General features: G+C 39.3%; 1 protein-coding gene across 16 annotated transcripts in view; it reads right to left on the reverse strand.

Annotated features, from left to right (window-relative positions):
• Nucleotides 1-3,667: 3,667 nt before the first annotated feature.
• The window catches only part of rims2a (regulating synaptic membrane exocytosis 2a), a 1,025,605-nt gene continuing 1,009,286 nt past the window's right edge, over nucleotides 3,668-19,986 (reverse strand). For all 16 annotated transcript variants that reach the window (XM_059971246.1, XM_059971261.1, XM_059971230.1 and 13 more), the window contains 3 exons: nucleotides 16,397-16,498; nucleotides 8,166-8,305; nucleotides 3,668-4,604 (listed from right to left, as the gene is read on the reverse strand). In XM_059971246.1, the coding sequence (XP_059827229.1) occupies nucleotides 4,386-4,604; nucleotides 8,166-8,305; nucleotides 16,397-16,498 (461 nt within the window). In that variant the 3' untranslated portion in view covers nucleotides 3,668-4,385. The remainder of the gene's footprint in view (nucleotides 4,605-8,165; nucleotides 8,306-16,396; nucleotides 16,499-19,986) is intronic.

Raw genomic sequence — 19,986 nt, forward strand, 5'->3', positions numbered from 1 at the left:
GCCGAGACCCTTCGTCAGGACTCTTCAGATGCTGGAAATTCAAACAACAACACACTCAAAATACTGGTGGAACACAGCAGGCCAGGCAGCATCTATAGGGAGAAGTGCTGTCGATGTTTCAGGCCGAGACCCTTCGTCAGGACAATTCTATAATCCATAGTTAGTGCACAAGGAGCATTTCACACGTCAGAGCAACTGGCAACTTTCAGAGTGTTGATCTTGGACCTGGTCCCACTCTACCAAGTTCAGGTACAATTATCACCCTTCTACCATCAGACTTCTGAAACAGCGTGCATAACTTAACTCACCAGAACTATATCCTATAATTGCATGTGTTTTGGGGTGGAATCCACCTTATCACAAATAGAATCAGAATCAAATTTAATATCACTGGCATATGTTGTGAAATGTGTTGTTTTTGCAGCAGCAGTACAATGCAATGTGTAATAAACGAGAGAAAAGAAACATGAACTTTGGTGTGTGTGTATATATATATATATATATGTATGTGTGTTAAATGAAATAATTAGTGCAAAAGTAAAAATTAAAAAAAGTAGTGAGGTAGCGTTCATGAGTTCAATGTCCAATTAGAAATCAGATGGTAGAGGGGAAGAAACTAGTCCTGAATCACTGAGTGTGTGCCTTCAGGATCCTGTACCTCCTTTCTGATGAGAAGAGGGCATGTTCTGGGTGATGGGGGTCCTTAGTGACGGACACTGCCTTTCTGAGGTAATGCTCCTTGAAGATGTCCTGCATACCACCTGGAGGCTCGTGCCCATGGTGGGGCTATAATTTTACAACTGAGCATTTCAAAAATGTCCTAGATGATTTCCGAAGCACTGGAATAGACAATAGCATTTGATGAACCAAAAAGGAATCCAGTTTAGAACTGTTGAACTATAATCAGCACTTAGTAAAATGTCTTTATTGTTTATCAGTGTTTACTTTCTAAGTATCAGACTCAGTTAGTCACCAGTCTTGAACTAAATAAAATTTTCAGGTTTACATACCAGTGCATGTAATTTGTGACTGACCTATTTTAGTAGCCTAACTACAATATCAATTCAATCAGTCTTTTATGATTAGTAATTACTAATTAAACACTCCTATCCTCTGTGGTTGATGGACTAATTAGTAAAAGTCATAAGTCATTGTAAGCAGTTGTATTACCCAGTGCATGGATTTCAGTAATAGTTTTGTGCCCCAGATTCCTCTAAGATGTCATCTGATAGGAAAGGTCTTTAATATAATTTTTCTCTCTCAGATTACAAGATTATAAATAATCAGTGATTGGGTTAGAAAGGAATTTGATAAATATGAAGTGCAATATATACACTATGTGTAATTGTGTAATTGTAAAATTGTTAATTTTGCTGCCAAATGGAATGGACCAACAACAGCCCTTAAAAACTGTGTTAGGAATGCATGTTTTGAAATTACTGAAATATATGCAACAAACACAGAATGTTAATTATAGTTAATTATAATTATTTCACAATAAAGGTAGGCTGAAGAATGTGGTTCAATATTGTACTTTGCAATTACCATTTCTAATACAGAGGAGAAAATGTTGCCATATTACAAACACTTAAGACAGCTGGGAAAAAATAAAGCATACTTGCATTTCTGTAAAGAAATGTTTTTATTAATAGTGTAGCCATGTTAAATACCATCACCAGAAATGAATTTCTTTTACATTAGTTGTTGTCACATACAGGCCAGTTGTCCAGTAATCTAACATCAGCGTCCCTTTACTTCAAATCTATGTACAAGACAGCTGTGTTTTACTGGAATAGGTCCGTTGTCATCACTAAATCATAAACAGATTTGCAGACATAATGTGAAAAATATCTTTTAAAAAAAATTATATCGTCTCAAATAAATACTGCATAATGATAAGTATGTACAAATCTTTCATACCTTAACATCCTTCTCACTATAATTTCTGAAAGATCATTTTAAACAGGAATAATATGCACAAAATAATCAGATGCAGGTAAATTGAGTTGCTATCACAGTAATGAGACAACTTTGAGAAAATAAATCTTAAATTTTGGAACATTGTTTTTCTTAAAAAATAGATAAATATTGTAGGTCCAGACTTGCGGTTGCTTACAGCAATTTTGAAAAACTGATGTTAGTAGCCAGCGGCCACTGCTAACTCCAATCCCAAAAGGTTAGTGTTATTTTTGTGACACTCTAGGGTTTTTTTAATGGCTTAACATTCAAAACTTCCTCTACAATACTTTAGCCATGAGACAAAAGACCCAAGAATCACTCTCGGATTAAACAAAATTACACTACAAATATGAAATTAAAAAGGCATTTTTCAATTTCCTTTTAAATGGTAATCAAGCATACTCATTGACAATCGTTCATGTGCTCCATCTGCTTTTTTTCCATTTAAACTGCGGAAAACTCTGCATCTTCGCCACCTCCATCCACATAAATCTCACATTCTACAGAGCACTTTTTAAAAAAAAAGTAGCCAAATCAACAGTTTTCATTTTAAGTATGGGGTTGGGGGAGGGTCTCTCAGCATGATGCTAAAATTACGGGTGTAAGAGTTCAATTTGGAATGCAAAAAAAACGACAGATAAGTAACAAGTGGTTTCCAATGGCCAATTCTCAGCTTAGTCTAACAAGTGGACATCAGTCCTCATTAAACTGCCCAATATATGTGTGAAAATTGAACTTTACAGCAAAAGAGTTGGTCTTCTAGCAATCCTGTCTATGGAACTTAAGGTTTTCAAGCCCACAAAACTGAACGTCTGATTGGATGATTTCTATACCCGGTTGGTAGAGCAGACTTGTGGAATAATTATTTGATCCTATACCAAATTATTTAATTTGTCCTCTGTCAATATCCTTCCTACTTAATTTCAGATAAAAATGTCTTATTCATACAGTATGTACAAGTTGGATCCTGCTAGAAACTATTTTTTTCTGAACAATGAACACACAATTCCTTTATTTGCTGTAGAATTCAATTTAAGATGAGAAAATGTAAATAAGTTCTATGTCATTCATGCACTGTACAATTAAAGGATGCTGCAAAAATTTTGTTTGTCAAATGCATGCTGAATTACTGCAGTGTGTGCCCAAGCCATGTTGCAAAAATTCTTTCAACATGCTTGCAAATCATATCATTTCTTTTTATTTGTTGTTAAAATGTATACTCTATCCAAGGAATCAAAATGCACTAATGCTCTGCAACCTTTAACCCGGATGAGGGGCTTCAGTGGCTAGAGACACAGAGGTCATACTCAGAGCATACAATAAACTACCCAAGTAAAAGGGACAGAGCAGCATGTATAATCTGTGATTAATATCGGACTTTGAAGGTCTGTGTCATTAATTTAACCATGTTTTTGTCTGCAAGATGACACTTTTTAAGGTCATGTTGAAATCGTGTATTCAGACAAGTCCTTCCTTAAGAATTTTCTTAGTCCGCAAAAGACAGACTCGTGAATGATTTTACTCTGAATATGGGAACACAGTGTAATTGTTTTGTTGCATTCACTCCCCCATAAAACCATGCACTGGTGAAACATTTTTAAAAAATAATATAAATTGTTGAAAATGGCTGTTATTTTTTGCAAGTTTCAGCCTTGAAAATAATTTTAAATGTTTTTTTTAATCTGTTTAGGTTCAGCTAAATTGGTGTCCATGCATTTTTTTTTCAATTTCATACAGTATATCAGCAGAGAAACAATGACATTAGAGCACATAGCCCTCTCCCTTTGGGAATCACTGTGGAATCTTTCTGAAGCTTCCAAGTTGGTTTTGAATGACAGTACCACATCTTTATGTTTTGCATTTAAAAAAAATGTAAATCTCTTGTTCTGTACAGTTTTGCTCAGCTGACTCCTTTCTGCTTTGCCCCATCTGATGATGTGTGTAGTCATTACTGGACACTATTTCCAACCTTCCTCACAATGAGGCTTCCATGTTGGCTCACAGAGCTAACAACCAGCTGGCCTTCATAACATCAGTGGTCGTTGCTTATAGGAACCAATCAGGTGGGGTAGGAGAACCAGGCGATTCAAGAAGGATCGAGAACATAAAGAGAATGGTTCATTTAAAAATTAGGGTGTTTGCTGTGTGAATTAATAGTTTCTTACTGATTTGATTTTAATCCATGGCTTCTGATTGGACAAAAAAAATTGTCATTTAATTCCAACAACCATATAATTTCTGCAAAACTCCACTCCTTCCCTAAGGACCTTCTCAGGGCACAATGTGTGCAGTCTCCTCTGAGAACACAGGAACGCTTTTAATCCCTAGGAACAGGCTCAGAAGACACAACATCAAGCATGCAGTGTAACCAGGGCTTGCGACCTGCGAGCTGAACGCTAGTTGCTATCGCAACACTTTCACAACTGCTATGAACGAGCATAAGAAGGTCCAGATGAACTCTCAAGTGATGATTGGGAAGCTCTTCTTGTCAGTGGGGCCAAAGTTGGATCAACTAGTGAGGAGGTGGGAAAGAGTTTGTACCAGCCGATCACCATGTTGGACAGGTCAAGCTCCTCCAGTAGGATCTGTGCAACACCCATGAAAGATTTGTGGTCCATTCGCCCATAATCACCCCACACAATTATCTAAAGGAGAAAAAAAAGACATGTTAGATATTTCCTGCAAACCACAGTGCAAGTATTACACTTTAGAAGTATTTCATTAGCTGTGAAATAGGGAGAAAAATGTGAAAACTGCTACCACTCTTTTCTATATCTTTGCAATGAATGTGTTTACTATATGTTTATGAACACAGTTAGAACCCTTTCTAGAGTGGATGTGGAGAGGATGCTTCCTATAGTGGGAGAGCAATGGACAGCCTCAGCCAAGGATGTCACTTTAGGATAGAGATGAGGAAAAAATTCTTTAGCTGGAGGGTGGTGAATCTATGGAATTCATTGCCACAGACAGCTTTGCAGGCCAAGTCACTGGGTATATTTAAAGCTGAGGTTGATGAGTTCTTGATTAGTAAGAGTGTCAAAGGTTACGAGGTGAGGGCTGGAGAATGTGGTTGAGGGGGAAAATAGCATAAAAGCATCCAGCCGTGGTGAAGAGGTTCAGTTGTTGTGATTGTGAGAATGTGAGAATGGGGAAGAAACATGATCTAAGTGACTTTGACCATGGAATTACTGTTGGTGCCAGATGGGGAGGTTCAAGTATCTCAGAAACTGCTGACCTCCTGTAATTTGCACACACAACAGTCTCTAGAATTTACAGAGAATGGTGTAAAAAAAAACCCAGGTAGCAGCAGTTCTGTGGGTGAAAATGCCTTGTTAATGAGAAGTCAGAAGAGAATAGCCACTGGTTAAAGTTGACAGGAGGGCAACAGTATCGAAAATAATTATGCAGTGGTGTGCAGAAGAGCATCTCTAAATGCACAACACATCGCACATTGAAGTGGATGGGCTACAGCAGCAGAAGACCATTAATACACACACAGTGGCCACTTTATTAGGTATGGGGTACCTAATAAAGTAGTCATATATTGTAAATTCCCTTGCCTTGTTTTACCTTCTCAAATACATGACCTTACCCCTCTCTGAATGAACTCCATTTGCCACTTTTCTTCCAAACTGACTAGACTATTTGTATTTGCCTGAAGCTGACAGCTGTCTTCTTCAATACTAACTACATGATCACTTTTTTACTCATTCAGAACTCCTTTCAATGTCCTCACATTTAAATCTATATTATTGATATACATTAGAAAAAGCCTGAAACAACCTTCCAGTCACCCTTATCCCCTGTAATCTCCCTAAATTTGCTGCAGTATTCTGCTCTCAAGGTTTGACATTAATTTCCTTCTTCATCTAATCTTACACTCTTTAGACTTTATCAAGCACCTCTAGATTTGTCAGTCCCACGCTGTTCTCTGAGGGGCCAGCAGAATCTCTTTCTTGAATTCATTGCAACTGTGACTTGCAAACTCTCACTAATTTCCTGCCTTCCATTTCTCACCCAGCTTTCCTCTGATTTGAACCCATGCTCCTCATCCTTCTGTCAACAATATAACCCCCCCCACTTGCCCCTCAAGTATGTTCATCCTGATCCTGTTGAAGTGAAATCCACCTGTGCAATCCATCCTCCCATTTCCAGACTCACTGGTGCAAATCACCTGGAATAATTTGTAGATTACTAGTCTGGAGACTTCCTACTTAATCTCTTGCCCAGTTTCTCAAGCTTCTAGGACATTGTCCTTTTCACCTTCCAGTTATTTTGTTGGATTATGATCTTTGGCTGTTCTCCCTTCCAATAGCTCTACCAGGCAGGTAGCTTGCCATTTTCAAATCAGAATCGGGTTTAATATCACTGAAGTAAGGCATGGAATTTGTTGCTTTGCAGTAGCATTACAGTGCAATACATAAAAACATATAACTTACAATAAGATATATATAAAATTAAATACATGGTGCAAAAAGAGAGCCAAAGGGATTAAGTGATGTAATGTTCATGGGTTTGGTTCATTGGCCAGTCAGAAATCTGATGGCAGTGGGGAAGAAGCTGTTTCTAAAACATTGAGTGTTTGTCTGTACATTCTCTCTGATTGTAGCAAAGGGGAGAGGGTATGTGTTGGGTAATGGGGGTATTTATGATAGATGTAGGCTTTTTGAGGCATTGCCTTTTATATTCATGACCAGTGAAAGGCTATCCAGCCCTCTAACTAGAGGCTCCTCTCTAACATTTGCTCTTGTGATCTTTCACCTTCGTCATTCTGCAGCTGAGCCAATCAGAGCTTTAGTCTTCGCTTTGACCACATTGCCCAAGCCAACACCATCACTGTCAAAGATGGGCATCTTCTTGTAAATTGGGCTAACCCCTTGTGTCCATCTGACAAACACCCAGTCTATTTCTGCCTGCATTCTATGAAGCTGTAAGATTCACCTCCTGAAACATGCAGGCTCTAAAACAGTCCATCACAAGGGCACAACGCTGATGCTCAAGCTTCAAAACTTGGGAGCTTAGGTTCCTCCAGTAGACACTACTTTCTGCACCTGAGTTTTCCCAGGTCATGGGAAGTAGCAAAGGTGATGCATTCCATAAGTCTGAAGTGTCCTTCCATGACTTCCCTTATTTAATTAATTCACTTACCAGTAACAACAAAACCAATGAAATATTCTTGTCCATTAATTTACTTATTCTGATTGATTGCATCCAATTTTAATCACTACACTCTTATCACAATTTAAGCAGCACCCATTTTGTAATCACTTTTTGCAGTCCCATAACAGAGTATGCAAATAAAATCTAACAGCTACCATCTATCCCTTGAGTCAAATTCTAACGTCAAGACTCTATAACTCAAGTTCTCTGTATTAATTAATCTTTATTGCACAGTTTGTCTTCTTTTGCACATTCATAAATTCTATTGTATTTCCTTATTTTCCTGTAAATGCCTACAAGAAAATGAATCTCAAGGTAGTTTATGGTAACATATAAGTACTTTGATAATAAACTACAAACAAGAGAAAATCTACAGATCTGGAACATCGACCGTACTCTTTTCCATAGATGTTGCCTGGCCTGCTGAGTTCCTCCAGCATTTTGAGGGTGTTAGTTTGATAATAAATGTATTTTGACTTTGGCATTGTGCTGCTGACCCTCCAGAGTGTGAAAATTCAGCAGGAGATGGTCTCTAATGTGAGTGTACTGCCTAAGCAACCTCAGTCTCCCCGCACCCACCACCCCCACCCCTTTTAAGTAAAGTGGTTTGCAGATGAAAATCACTGGTTGGCTACATTCCATAACTTTGTGGCAATGTCCTCTATTATTTTATCTATTAGTCACCAGGACCTAAATTAAGTAATATGAAATCAGATATAGCTCCCACTCATTACAGTTTCAATATGGCTTGGAAATTGAATTTTTTTCTCTTACAAGGATCTATGGAGTCATATGAACTTAGAATAGTTATGAGAAAATGCAGAGATCTATCACAGCCAGCTTTCATTTATTAAGACTCAAGCAGGGGCTGGACAGTATATTGGAATTAGAAATTGGGAGAACTCTGTGAATACGTGAATACGTGGCACATGCCAAGTGACATGCCAGATTGACTGTGGCTGGAGCAGGATCTATTATCCCAAGTTAAAAAATTAATTAAGCATGCCTTAAAAACAGAACAATGCAATTGGATTAAAAGTGATTACCTGAAGAACTTTTCCTTGGGGGCTATCTTCAAACTGCAGCTGTTGCTGGTACAGAGGGTCTAGTGTTTTTCGTGCCACTTTTGTTTTCTTTTTGGCTATGCAGACACCATTTTCCAATAGATAAACTTTAACATACGGTGCTAGGGAAGAAAAGAATTTAAATACATGGTAGTAAGAGACTGTTCTGAATAAATGGAAACAATACTATTAAATCAAAAATATCACAAGGCATTTCAGCAAGAGAAATTTCAGACAAAACTATAAAGAGGAAAACAAAAACTGGTGTGAGTCATATATTTTGACACAAATTTGCAGCTATAATACATTTAGGATATTGATGTGCTTTTTCTACTGCATACTTCCTGTTGTTAAATATTTGTCAGAGTATTGCAACCTTCAAAGGATGCCGTCCAGGTTTTTGAATCATGCTGACATAAATTCCTTTAAATAGTCTATAACATATATTTGTGTTTCAATTTTTTTTGACATCATATATACAATACATAGAAAATGTTATCTTCTATGGTTGGGGAACCCTTCAATTCTGCTGCTTATCCTCCATTGTTTGTTAGGCTTAACACTCAAAATCAAAGTTGACTGACTGGTTGTAATAAGGAACATTGCCACCAAATATGATCTTTTCCTCACCCTAGTCCAAGTACACGTTCCTAGCAAAAGTTAATGCTTTACTAACTACCGCCTTGTAGACCTGGGTGTGGTGCCCTGTTTGTTTCGAGGAATTCTGCAGATATTATGCTGAATTTGTGGTAGAATTGCAAGGGAACTATTACAGAAGATTAAAATGCTTGGGATCCACAGTGAATTGATTGTTTGGATTTAGAACTCTTTTTCTTCCCCCCCCCCTCCCCTCTCTCACTCTCTCTTCCTCCCCCTCCCTCTTTCCCTATTCCTCTCACTCTCATGCTTTTTCTTCAGTTCCCTCATTCTGTTCTTGTAACTCTTAATAAATGATCATAAGCAACAGGTTTTCTGCCTCATTCTTGGCTTGGATCAAAGACATCAGATCAACAAAGACATATGGCATACTTGGCTTTATTAGTCAAGGAATAGGATTCAAGAATTGGTAATTTATGGAATAGTTTATTTAACTGTAGTTACATCTTGTATTGAGCATTGCATTCTGTCATCCCATTACAGGAAGGATGTGGAGGCTTTGGAGATGATGCAGGAGTGAATAAACAGGGTGTTGCCTGGATTATAGAGTGGGAATATTGTATGAGAGGAGTTTGGACAAACTTGATCTCTCTGGAGTGACAAAATATGAGGGGAGATCTGATCGAGGTTTGTAAGAAGAGAGAGCTTGCATATAAGTTGAGAGGGTAAATTCAAAACAGATGTGTGCAGCAAGCTTTTTATTTACACAGAGTGGTGGGTGCCTGGCATGCACTGCTTGGGGTGGTGGAAGAGGTAAATATAATAGAGGTATTCAAAAGGCTCTTAGGTAGGCACATGAATGCACAGGAAATGGAAAATATAGACATTGTGGAGGCAGAAGGGATTAACATAGTTTGCTATTTGAATTCTTGAGAGAGACAGAGAGAACATCAGCTCATTTTATCCCTGCCTAATGTAGAAGTACTTGAAGAGTCATTGCATCTCTTTCATTAGAGACAAACTGATCAAAAGCTGCTTGACCTATTTGGGTTGGGCATTACAGTAACATTTTAATGTCAGGAAGCTTTGCATGTAGAAAAGAACAAATGGGTCCTAAAACATGTCACGTGGATGACATACACCAATTTTGTGCCACTGTCTGAACTTTTATGTTCTTTTATGCTCAAGGTCCAGGCCATGTGTGGTAGGACATCCTATAACACACAAAAAGGCTTAAAGGTCCTTCCTCTGTTTTCTCCTGCCATTAAAGAGACTAGAGATACCAAGGGGACAAGGAGACGAAAGATAAGAACATTTGTTGAAATGTTTGAGGAGCCAACTGTGCTGTTGGGCTGTGGTATTGGGTGGACACTGGTAAAGAAGGTGTAAGGGTCTAGAGAGAAGTTGCCATGGAGATTACACTCAGGTTATTGGGAATTGCGATAAACCAAGATGTACTGAAAAACATTGTTTTTACATACCATCCTTACAAATCATTTCAAAACATGGTTCTTCAGGGCAGAACAACAGAAAAGTGTTGCAAAAATGGTGGCGGACAGATGGATGAATAGCAACATTGGAAAGAATACCAGGGTGGATTGGAATTAGGTACCAGAGATCGGAGAGATCAGAGGGCATTGCCAGGTGGGAGGCTTCAGTGATGATAAAACGTTAAAGACTGAAACTATTAGGAGGAAAATGGAAGCCTTGGACTCATTAGCAGTAGCGCATATAGGGTCAAGACCAAAATTAATGCAGAATATTTTTCCTATATTTAAAACCTGTTGCTCATAAATACAGCAGCATGTGATGTTGTGAGACAAAGAATCCAAAAGTGCTTAAATTAAGACGCTAAGTCATCGGAGCAGAATTACACCATTCACCCATTAAGTCTGAATATGTCACTCAGATTTGATGAAGTGTTATTGATGAGCAACTATAAATTTTGTTATCCTGATAGAACTTCTACAAACCCCATTTCCAGAAAAGTTGGGATATTTTCCAAAATGCAATAAAAACAAAAATCTGTGATATGTTAATTCATGTGAACCTTTATTTAACTGACAAAAGTACAAAGAAAAGATTTTCAATAGCTTTACTGACCAACTTAATTGTATTTTGTAAATATACACAAATTTAGAATTTGATGGCTGCAACACACTCAACAAAAGTTGGGACAGAGTTAAAATAAGATTGAGAAGTGCACAGAATATTCAAGTAACACCGGTTTGGAAGACTCCACATTAAGCAGGCTAATTGGTAGCAGGTGAGGTATCATGACTGGGTATAAAAGTAGCGCCCATCAAAGGCTCAGTCTTTGCAAGCAAGGATGGGTCGTGGCCACCCCTTTGTGCCAAAATTCGTGAGAGAATTGTTAGTCAGTTCAAAAGGAACACTTCCCAATGCAAGATTGCAGAGAATTTAGGTCTCTCAACATCTACAGTACATAATATTGTGAAAAGATTCAGAGAATTCAGAGACATCTCAATGCGTAAAGGGCAAAGTCGGAAACCACTGTTGAATGCACGTGATCTTCGAGCCCTCAGGCGGCACTGCCTAAGCAACCGTCATGCTACTGTGACAATTATAGCCACCTGGGCTCAGGAGTACTTTGGAAAACCATTGTCACTTAACACAGTCCGTCGCTGCATCCAGAAATGCAACTTGAAACTATTACGCAAGGAGGAAGCCAAACATCAACTCTATGCAGAAACGCCGGTGAGTTCTCTGGGCCCGAGCTCATCTCAGATGAACCAAAAAACTGTGGAACTGTGTGCTGTGGTCAGATGAGTCCACATTTCAGCTAGTTTTTGGAAAAAAAACAGGTGTTGAGTTCTCCGTGCCAAAGATGAAAACGACCATACTGATTGTTATCAGCAAAAGGTGCAAAAGCCAGCATCTGTGATGGTATGGGTGTGCATCAGTGCCCACGGCTTGGGTGAGTTGCATGTATGTGAAGGTACCATTGACTCTGAGGTGTATATTAGGATTTTAGAGAGACATATGTTGCCATCAAGGTGACGTCTCTTCCCGGGACGTCCATGCTTATTTTAGCAGGACAATGCCAGACCACATTCTGCACGGGCTACAACAGCGTGGCTTTGTAGACACAGAGTGCACGTGCTTGACTGGCCTGCTGCCAGTCCAGATCTATCTCCTATTGAAAATGTATGGCACATCATGAAGAGGAGAATCAGACAACGGAGACCACGGACTGTTGAACAGCTGAAGTCTTATATCAAGCAAGAATGGACAAAATTTCCAATTGCAAATCTACTACAATTAGTATCCTCAGTTCCAAATGATTAAAAAATGTTATTAAAAGGAAAGGTGATGTAACACAATGGTAAACATGCCTCTGTCCCAACTTTTGTTGAGTGTGTTGCAGCCATCAAATTCTAAATTTGTGTATATTGTGTAATTTGTGTATACAATCAAGTCGGTTAGTAAACATCTTTTCTTTGTACTTTCGTCAGTTAAATAAAGGTTCACGTGAGTTAACATATCACAGATTTTTGTTTTTATTGCATTTTGGAAAATATCCCAACTTTTCTGGAAATGGGTTGTAGATTCTGCTTTCTAAAACTCGTTATGTGACACCATTTTAATAGTGAACAATGTATATTTCCCTGACAGACTTTCATTGTACATTATTCAGAATTTCCCACACAATTCTCCCATTCAAATTGCTTGTGTAAAGATGTTTCTAAATGTAAATAGGCAGTGATGTGCAAAGAGACAAAGGCATAAACAAAGTGACTCAGCTCCAGTTTCCTTGAGAGAAATATGATTGCTTTTGACTTGTGGTCACAGCTGTCAAAATGGCTTTGGTTATTTGTGTCAGCGCAGAGGAACATGAATGGGAATGAATCACGTACCATATGCAGCTGTGAATATGATGTCACAAGTTCAGCCAAACAAGTTCCTGCACTAGCCTCTGCCCAAATTAACAATGACGCTGTGTTCCAGCATTTTAATAAAGTATACAGTCAATAGAAGCTGTTTCCCAAAGACTTGTCGATATTTAATGACAATCTTTACCAGTTATGAACAGACATCTTTTCTGCTTGCAGTTTAATGTTCTAGGTAGTTATGTTCTCCTTTTGTTTTTTACTGTAATTGTTTACTTTTACCTTGTTTTCACCCAATTTTTAACAGATTATTTAAAGAGAAAGATTAGCTTTATTTGTCACATGTGCATTGAAGCATACAGTGAAATGTTTTCGTCAATGAGGATTGCACTGAGCAGCCTGCAAGTGTCGGTGCTAACAACTCATGCCCAAAGCTCATTAACCTAACCTAACCATACATCTTTGGAATGCGGGAGGAAACCAGAGTAGCCACATGGTCTCAGGGAGAATGTACCAGCTTCTTAAAGACAGCAGTGGGGATTGAACCTCAATGCTACATCTAGCACTGTAAAGTGATTGTGCTAATTGCTAACTAATGTGCCATCCTCATTATTGTTTCAGATGATTATAAAAATGCAAAGATCATCAACTAATCTTTGTTATTAAAACTTACAAAAAATTATAGCATGTTGTGTATCCAATGGAAATGTAGAGAAAGTAGCCAATAAATATGGTTGTGTTGGAAAATGTCTACGCGTACCATGATGTGTGTGTAACAAACAGCAACTTGACCCACAAAGCTTACACTTTGAATATATGCAAACACCCCTTAAAATGGTTGGATGATCTGACCAGTGCTAATCACATATTAGTTCAGATGTTCAGGGTGTTGTCTTTAGAGTTGCCTGAGCCAGACAAATCTAAAATGGACAGATGGAGAACTGCGTGTTGCCTCCAGTTATTGCTTCAAGCCACAGTTCAGTTTTGGAACACTTCTGCAAAGATTGACTGAAAGCTATAGCAGACCAGTTACAAATCTTTCTGAGGTTGCTCTCAGGGAGCTAAGGGAGAAGTCAAGATGAAAGGAGATGTTCTTCACACTACAGGCCCAAAAAACCATCTACAGTAACCACAAAACAGCAATAAGTAATGAACCAGGCTCAGTACACTATTTATTTAAGGATAAAGGTTAGATTATTTGTCAAAAGCATATCAAAACATAGGAGGAATTCATTGTCTGTGTCAAATCGAATCAGTGAGGTTGGTGCTGGGCACCAACTTCTGGTACTTCTGGTACAACTGTCACTAAACTTTTGGTACTAACGTAGTATGCCCACAACCCTAACCCTGGGAGGGAACTGAAACATCCAGAGGAATCCCATGCAGTCACAGGGAAAACGTCCAGACTTCATTCAGGCACTGGCAGGGTGCAGTGCCAACTCCACCGATATTCAAGATCACAGAAAATGTCAATGAATTTCATCTTCAAATAACTGCCCTATGTTGCACATGCGAGTGTGCAAATACACACACACACCCATTGTATATAATAACATTGCTCATGTAACAAAAATTCTACCCATCACAATTGCTACCTGATATTCAGATGTCCCTTCATGCTCCTGCATCAAAACTCAACACCCACACATTTCAGCTTACAGACGCATGATAACTCTGACGTTCATTTCTTCCCCTTGCGAGAGAAGGTGTCACAGAATCAACATCAGTGACAACAGATGGATCCCTAGCAGGATCATGTGCATTCGCTCAGTGCAATGCAGAAAAGAGGAGCTGGTCAAATTGGGCAGGGACTCCATGAAACCTGTGAGAATTGTACTACTTAAATGGTAAGCCACAAAAAAGCCTGCATGAAATACTGAAGTACATGGGGCAAACCAGTTCTAAACTTGCATGTAACTTTGTGAGGTTATTGGAGGCATCATGATGTCCCTAATTCAGAACAGATTAGCACATGTGGTTATTTACAAGTGACTGTGGTCAGAAACACTGCAACCTAAGTTCAGAGCCACTGTAACTCTCCCTGTCACATTTGAATCAACAAGTATTCTGCCTGCAGCTGGCAGAAACTCTCAGTGACAACCTCTAATGAAAATGTCAGCCCATGTATACATTGCCCATCAGTCAATTATTCCAGTGCTGCTCAAGGAAGAGTCTTGGGGATTGAACCTTCTCCACCTTTTCTGTTGGTTTGCTCTATAGCCTACTTAAGCATCCGTTGGTTTCGCGAGACCATGGATTTGCACCTTGGAACATTTCCAGGGCGCAGGCCTGGACAGGGTTGTATGGGAGACCAGCAGTTGCCCATGCTGTAAGTCGCCCCTCTCCATGCCACCGATGTTGTCCAAGGGAAGGGCAAGGGCCGATACAGCTTGGCACCAGTGTCCTCGCAGAGCAGGGTGTGGTTAAGTGCCTTGCTGAAGGACACAACACATTGCCTTAGCTGAGGCTCGAAATAGTGACCTTCAGATCACTAGACCAACGCCTTAACCACTTGGCCACGCGCAATCATGAGCCTATTACTCAATCATGAAAATAAGTTCTATGTAATTTTACAGACCAAGACGGTATACTCTCAGTTCCTCCCAAGCCTTCCCCTAAAAAATATCCAACTATTAGGGGATCCTTTTTTAATATCACGCTATTGTACATATAATGGAATGAATGGGACCTGGTTCCTGGCACACACCGTGTCTGGTACATTTTTGTGGCACATTTTAACAAAGAACATAAAACACTACAGCACAGTACAACGCCTTCAGACCACCGTGTTCCACTGACTTTAACCTACTTTAAAATCAATCTAACCATTCCCTTCTACAAAGCCCTCCATTTTTCTGTCATTCATGTGTTTATCCAACAGTTTCTTAAATGCCCCCAATGCACTTGCCTCTACCACTACCTCTGGCAGGGTGTTCCATGCACCCACCACTTTCTGTGTGCTGAAAAACATCGCTAACTTCCTCCCTATACATTCCTCAAATAAACTTAAAATTATGCCCTCTCTATTAGCCATTTCTGCCCAGAGAGAAAGTCTCTGGCTATCCATGTGGTCTATGCCTCTTATCATCTTGCACTCCTCTATCAAGTCGCCTCTCATCCTCCTGGGCTGTAAAGGGAAAAAAGCCCTATCTCACTCAACCTATCCTCTTAAGACATGCTCTCTAATCCAGGTAGTATCCTGGTAAATCTCCTCTGCATCCTTTCTAAAGCGTTCACATCCTTCCTATAATGAGGCAACCAGAACTGACCATAATATTCCAAGCGTGTTCTAAGCAGGTACTTATAGAGCTGCAATGTTACCCTGTAGATCTTGAAGTCAATCCGGACTAATGAAGACTAATGCACTATAACAATCTTAACAATCCTATCAAGGAGCTATGGACATCGACCCCAAGATCCCTCTGTTCCTTCCCATTGCTAAGAATCCTGCCATTAACCCTGTATTGAAACTTCCAAAGTTGTTCACTTCACACTTCTCTTGAATGAACTGCATCTGCCTCTTCTCAGCCCAACTCTGCATCCTGTCAATATCCCGTTGAAACCTGCAATGGGACATGTTTGCTTGGGAATGTGTCATATAGCTTGCTGGAAAATTCAACCAAACTAGGAAAAGAACCATTGAGTTAACAGTGCTATGTGACACAGTTTCTGGGCTGCAGGTCTCCTGAAGCCCGGTCAGATTCTGACTGTACTAGCAACTTGCAACACAGCTTGTACATAAGAAATAAGAACAGACTTGGTTACCAGGTAAAGCTTTGGAGCCAGGTTTCCCCATCAAGCCACGGGCTCGGATAACCTCTACTTCTAATTGCCCTTTCTTATCCATCATACCGATCTGGATGTCACCTGCATAAAGAAAAGACACACTTTATTTAAAGAGCTGGATTTTTAGTATTGAGATTAATTTCAAAGATTACCCCTGATGTGCAGAGTTGTTTGATGGAAGCAATTTCCCCTGTTTGCATTGACCCTAATTTATCTGTTTGATGTTCATACCACATGAAAATGGAGTCTTAATTCACATTGTTTATGCAGGATAACTCTCTCTCTCTTTCTTTCTATGGGCAACCAGCAGATTTCAGAATGCATGTAGTATAATACTGGAAAAATAATCACCAAAAGCATGCTAGCTGATTGGTTGCTTCTAGGACCTTGCAATCTTCCTGCAGTGTTATACACATGGAAGGTTCCCTGGGGTTGATATTAAAATCCATTGCTTAGGCCATGAGGAACAAAGCAATCAAAGGTACAATTTTCCTGTTTTAGCTGTACTGCCACAGAGAGGAATTCAATTTGAGAAATTGATTTCTTACTGAAGAGTGTGGGTAGATAAAAACGACAACTTACCACAGGTAGCTCTCATATACACTGTGGTTTGTTACCAAACATCATTAAAGTGGGTAGAGCAGGTTGCCTATTATTGTCAGTCAACAAATTCTGAATGGACAGGGACCACTCAGAAAAGGGTCAAATAACAGTCCTAAACAGGTAAGGCAACATTTCATCTACAAGTCTGTTTTGATCATTTACTGTATCCAGTCTCCCTGGTGCAGCATTCTCTACATTGATAGGCCATTCTCAGGTTGGATGAGCAACAGCTCATAGTCCACTTGGGTAGCCTCTAATCTGATGGCATGAACATCGATCTCTCCAATTTCTGGTAATATCTTCCCCATTCCCTTTCTCTCCTTTTCCATTCCCTGTTCTGGCTCTCCTCTTACTCCTTCTCTTCTCCTCACCTGCCTATCACCTCCCTCAGGTGCCCTTCCTCCTTATTCTCCCATGGTCTATTCTCCTGTCCTATCAGATTCCTCCTTCTTCCACACGTTACCTTTTCCACCTATCACATTCCAACTTCTCACTTCATTCCCCCTCCCACACCCACCTGCAACCCTCCTCACTTGGCTTTACCTATCACCTGCCAGCTTGTCTGCTTTCCTTTTCTCCTCCTTCTTATTTTGGCTTCTTCCCCCTAGCTTTTCCGTCCTGATGAAGGGTCTCAGCCCAAAACACTGAAACTATATTCCTCTCTCTAGATGCTGCTTGACCTGCTGAGATCCCCCAGCATTTTCTGTGTGTTACCGAGAAAAGGAGATGGGAGAGTACAAAATAAGTAACCCAATTATCTAAAAAGAGTCACACAATCTGTCCCATTCCATTCCTGGCATCCCAACACCGATGGCAAGGTTTACATTCTTATATTTGCAGTCAGCAGCAGTCATTGCACTTCTGTCCATATTCCTAAAGAAGCTGGAATTCATCAAGATATATGATTTTTGAGGTAAGTTTTGAGATGTCAGGCATTTCACTTTAATATGCTAAAGCAATTTATTTATATCTGCAGTCATTTTAAGATATGTTCTGAAATTTGGATCTTGAGCATGACAGATTACATTAAGCATTGCTCATGTTCCGTTTACTACTGTGCCATAAGGTACATCTGACCAGATTGTAAAGACTTGGACAGCAACACAGTATTTTAGAACTGCCTTGTTCTGCCCATTTCCACATCCCTAACAGTGCATCAATATCTATTTTTAAAATACACAATGCACACATTTATTTCCCTTGCTATTTCACTGAATTGCAGTTGATAGTTATTGAAATAATCACTTCTTGAATAATGACAACAGCCCAGTGACGCACAGTCTCCACAGATTTCCAGCACCCTGCTAGCATTTCCTCCTGGGTCCTATTCATAGACCTTTAGGATTCAGAGTGAATGTCATTCTCCTGTATTGTGATTGAGTGAAACACAGCAATGATAATACAAATAAAAACAAGTTAAAATTATAAACATGAGAAAGTTAAAATTATGATGCATATTATTAGTTGCAAACTAAATTGGAACATCTCTCTCTGCTTTCAAAACAAAGTAGAAAAGAACGTAATCTGCAACAGCTCATTAGACGTGCTTGTTATAGATGCTAAATGTGATTGTAATCTGATTGAAATAGTGCTTGTGAGTTAGAGTAGGCCGAAAATGCACACTGGTGCCTCAAAATGCCCCAAAATGCCTGTGAAACCTTTCATTATTTATATCAATAATTTTTTTTTGCCATAGTTAACATGGATAAATTGGGGATGAGATTTAGCCTAAGTTTACTAGTTGTTAGAAATTTGACTGATCTCTCCTCACCTGGACTTTTAGAATAGAGACCTCGCTCACTTTTCAATTCCATTGAACAAACATAATGTTATCTGTGTACTTTGAAGCTGCCATGGGAGATTGTTTTATGATGGAAAATGAGACAGAAATAATCTCTTACTTGATTTTTTTAATATCTCCTTGAAAATGTGTTAATTTATGTATTTATTGAGCTACAGTGCAGGATAAGCCTTGATAAATCCTTGTGCAACTTGATTCTCTCACCTGTAAACCCCAGTCAGTATGGATTGGCAATAACGTCTTCTCCATAGCTACCATCAGAACAGGGGCATCACAAAACTGTGTACTACTACCCTGTTCTATACACTTCATACTTCATAGCTAAGTACAACTTCAATTCCATAGTTAAATTTGTTGATGACACACTGTTGTTGTCTGAGTCAAAGGTGGTGATGAATCGGCATATAGGAGGGAGACTGAAAATCTGGTTGAATGGTGTCACAACCATTCCCTCGTTGTCTGCAAAACCAAACTGATGACAGGAATAAGAAACCAAAGATCTATAAGCCAGTCCTCATCAGGAGATGAAAGGTGGAGAGTGTTGGTAACTTTAAATTTCTTGGCGTTATCATATAAAAGGATCTGTCCTGGGACCATCACAGAGAAAGCAGCACCTCTACTTCCTTAGAAATTTGTGCAGATTCAACATGTCATTTAAACAATTGACAAACTTCTATAGAGGCACAGTGGAGAGCCTTTAGTTGCATGATAGCCTGGAATGAAAACACTAGTGCCCAAGAATATAAAAGCCCACAAAAAGTGGTGAATACAGTCTGGTCTGTCACAGGCAATGTCCTCACCACTATTGAGCACATCTACAAAGATAGCAGCAGCATCCACCATCAAGTTCCTCTACCAAATAGGACAGGCTCTCTTCTCACTGCTGCCATCAGTAAAAAGGTACAGGAGCCTTAGGGCCCACACCAGCAGGTTCAGGATCAGTCATTACCTTTCAACCATCAGGCTCCTGAACCACTGTGGACAACTTTATTCCCCTCAACTCTGAACTGATTCCACTAATGAACTCAAATTCAAGGACTCTACCACTCACATTCTCAACATTATTTATTTACTTTTTTTTTGCACAGTTCGTCTTCTTTTGCATATTGTCTGTTTGCCAGACTTTGTGTGTGGTCCTTCATTGATATTTCTCTTTTCTACTGTG

Source organism: Hypanus sabinus, chromosome 1, assembly GCF_030144855.1.
Source record: "Hypanus sabinus isolate sHypSab1 chromosome 1, sHypSab1.hap1, whole genome shotgun sequence".
Taxonomy (NCBI): Eukaryota; Metazoa; Chordata; class Chondrichthyes; order Myliobatiformes; family Dasyatidae; genus Hypanus; species Hypanus sabinus.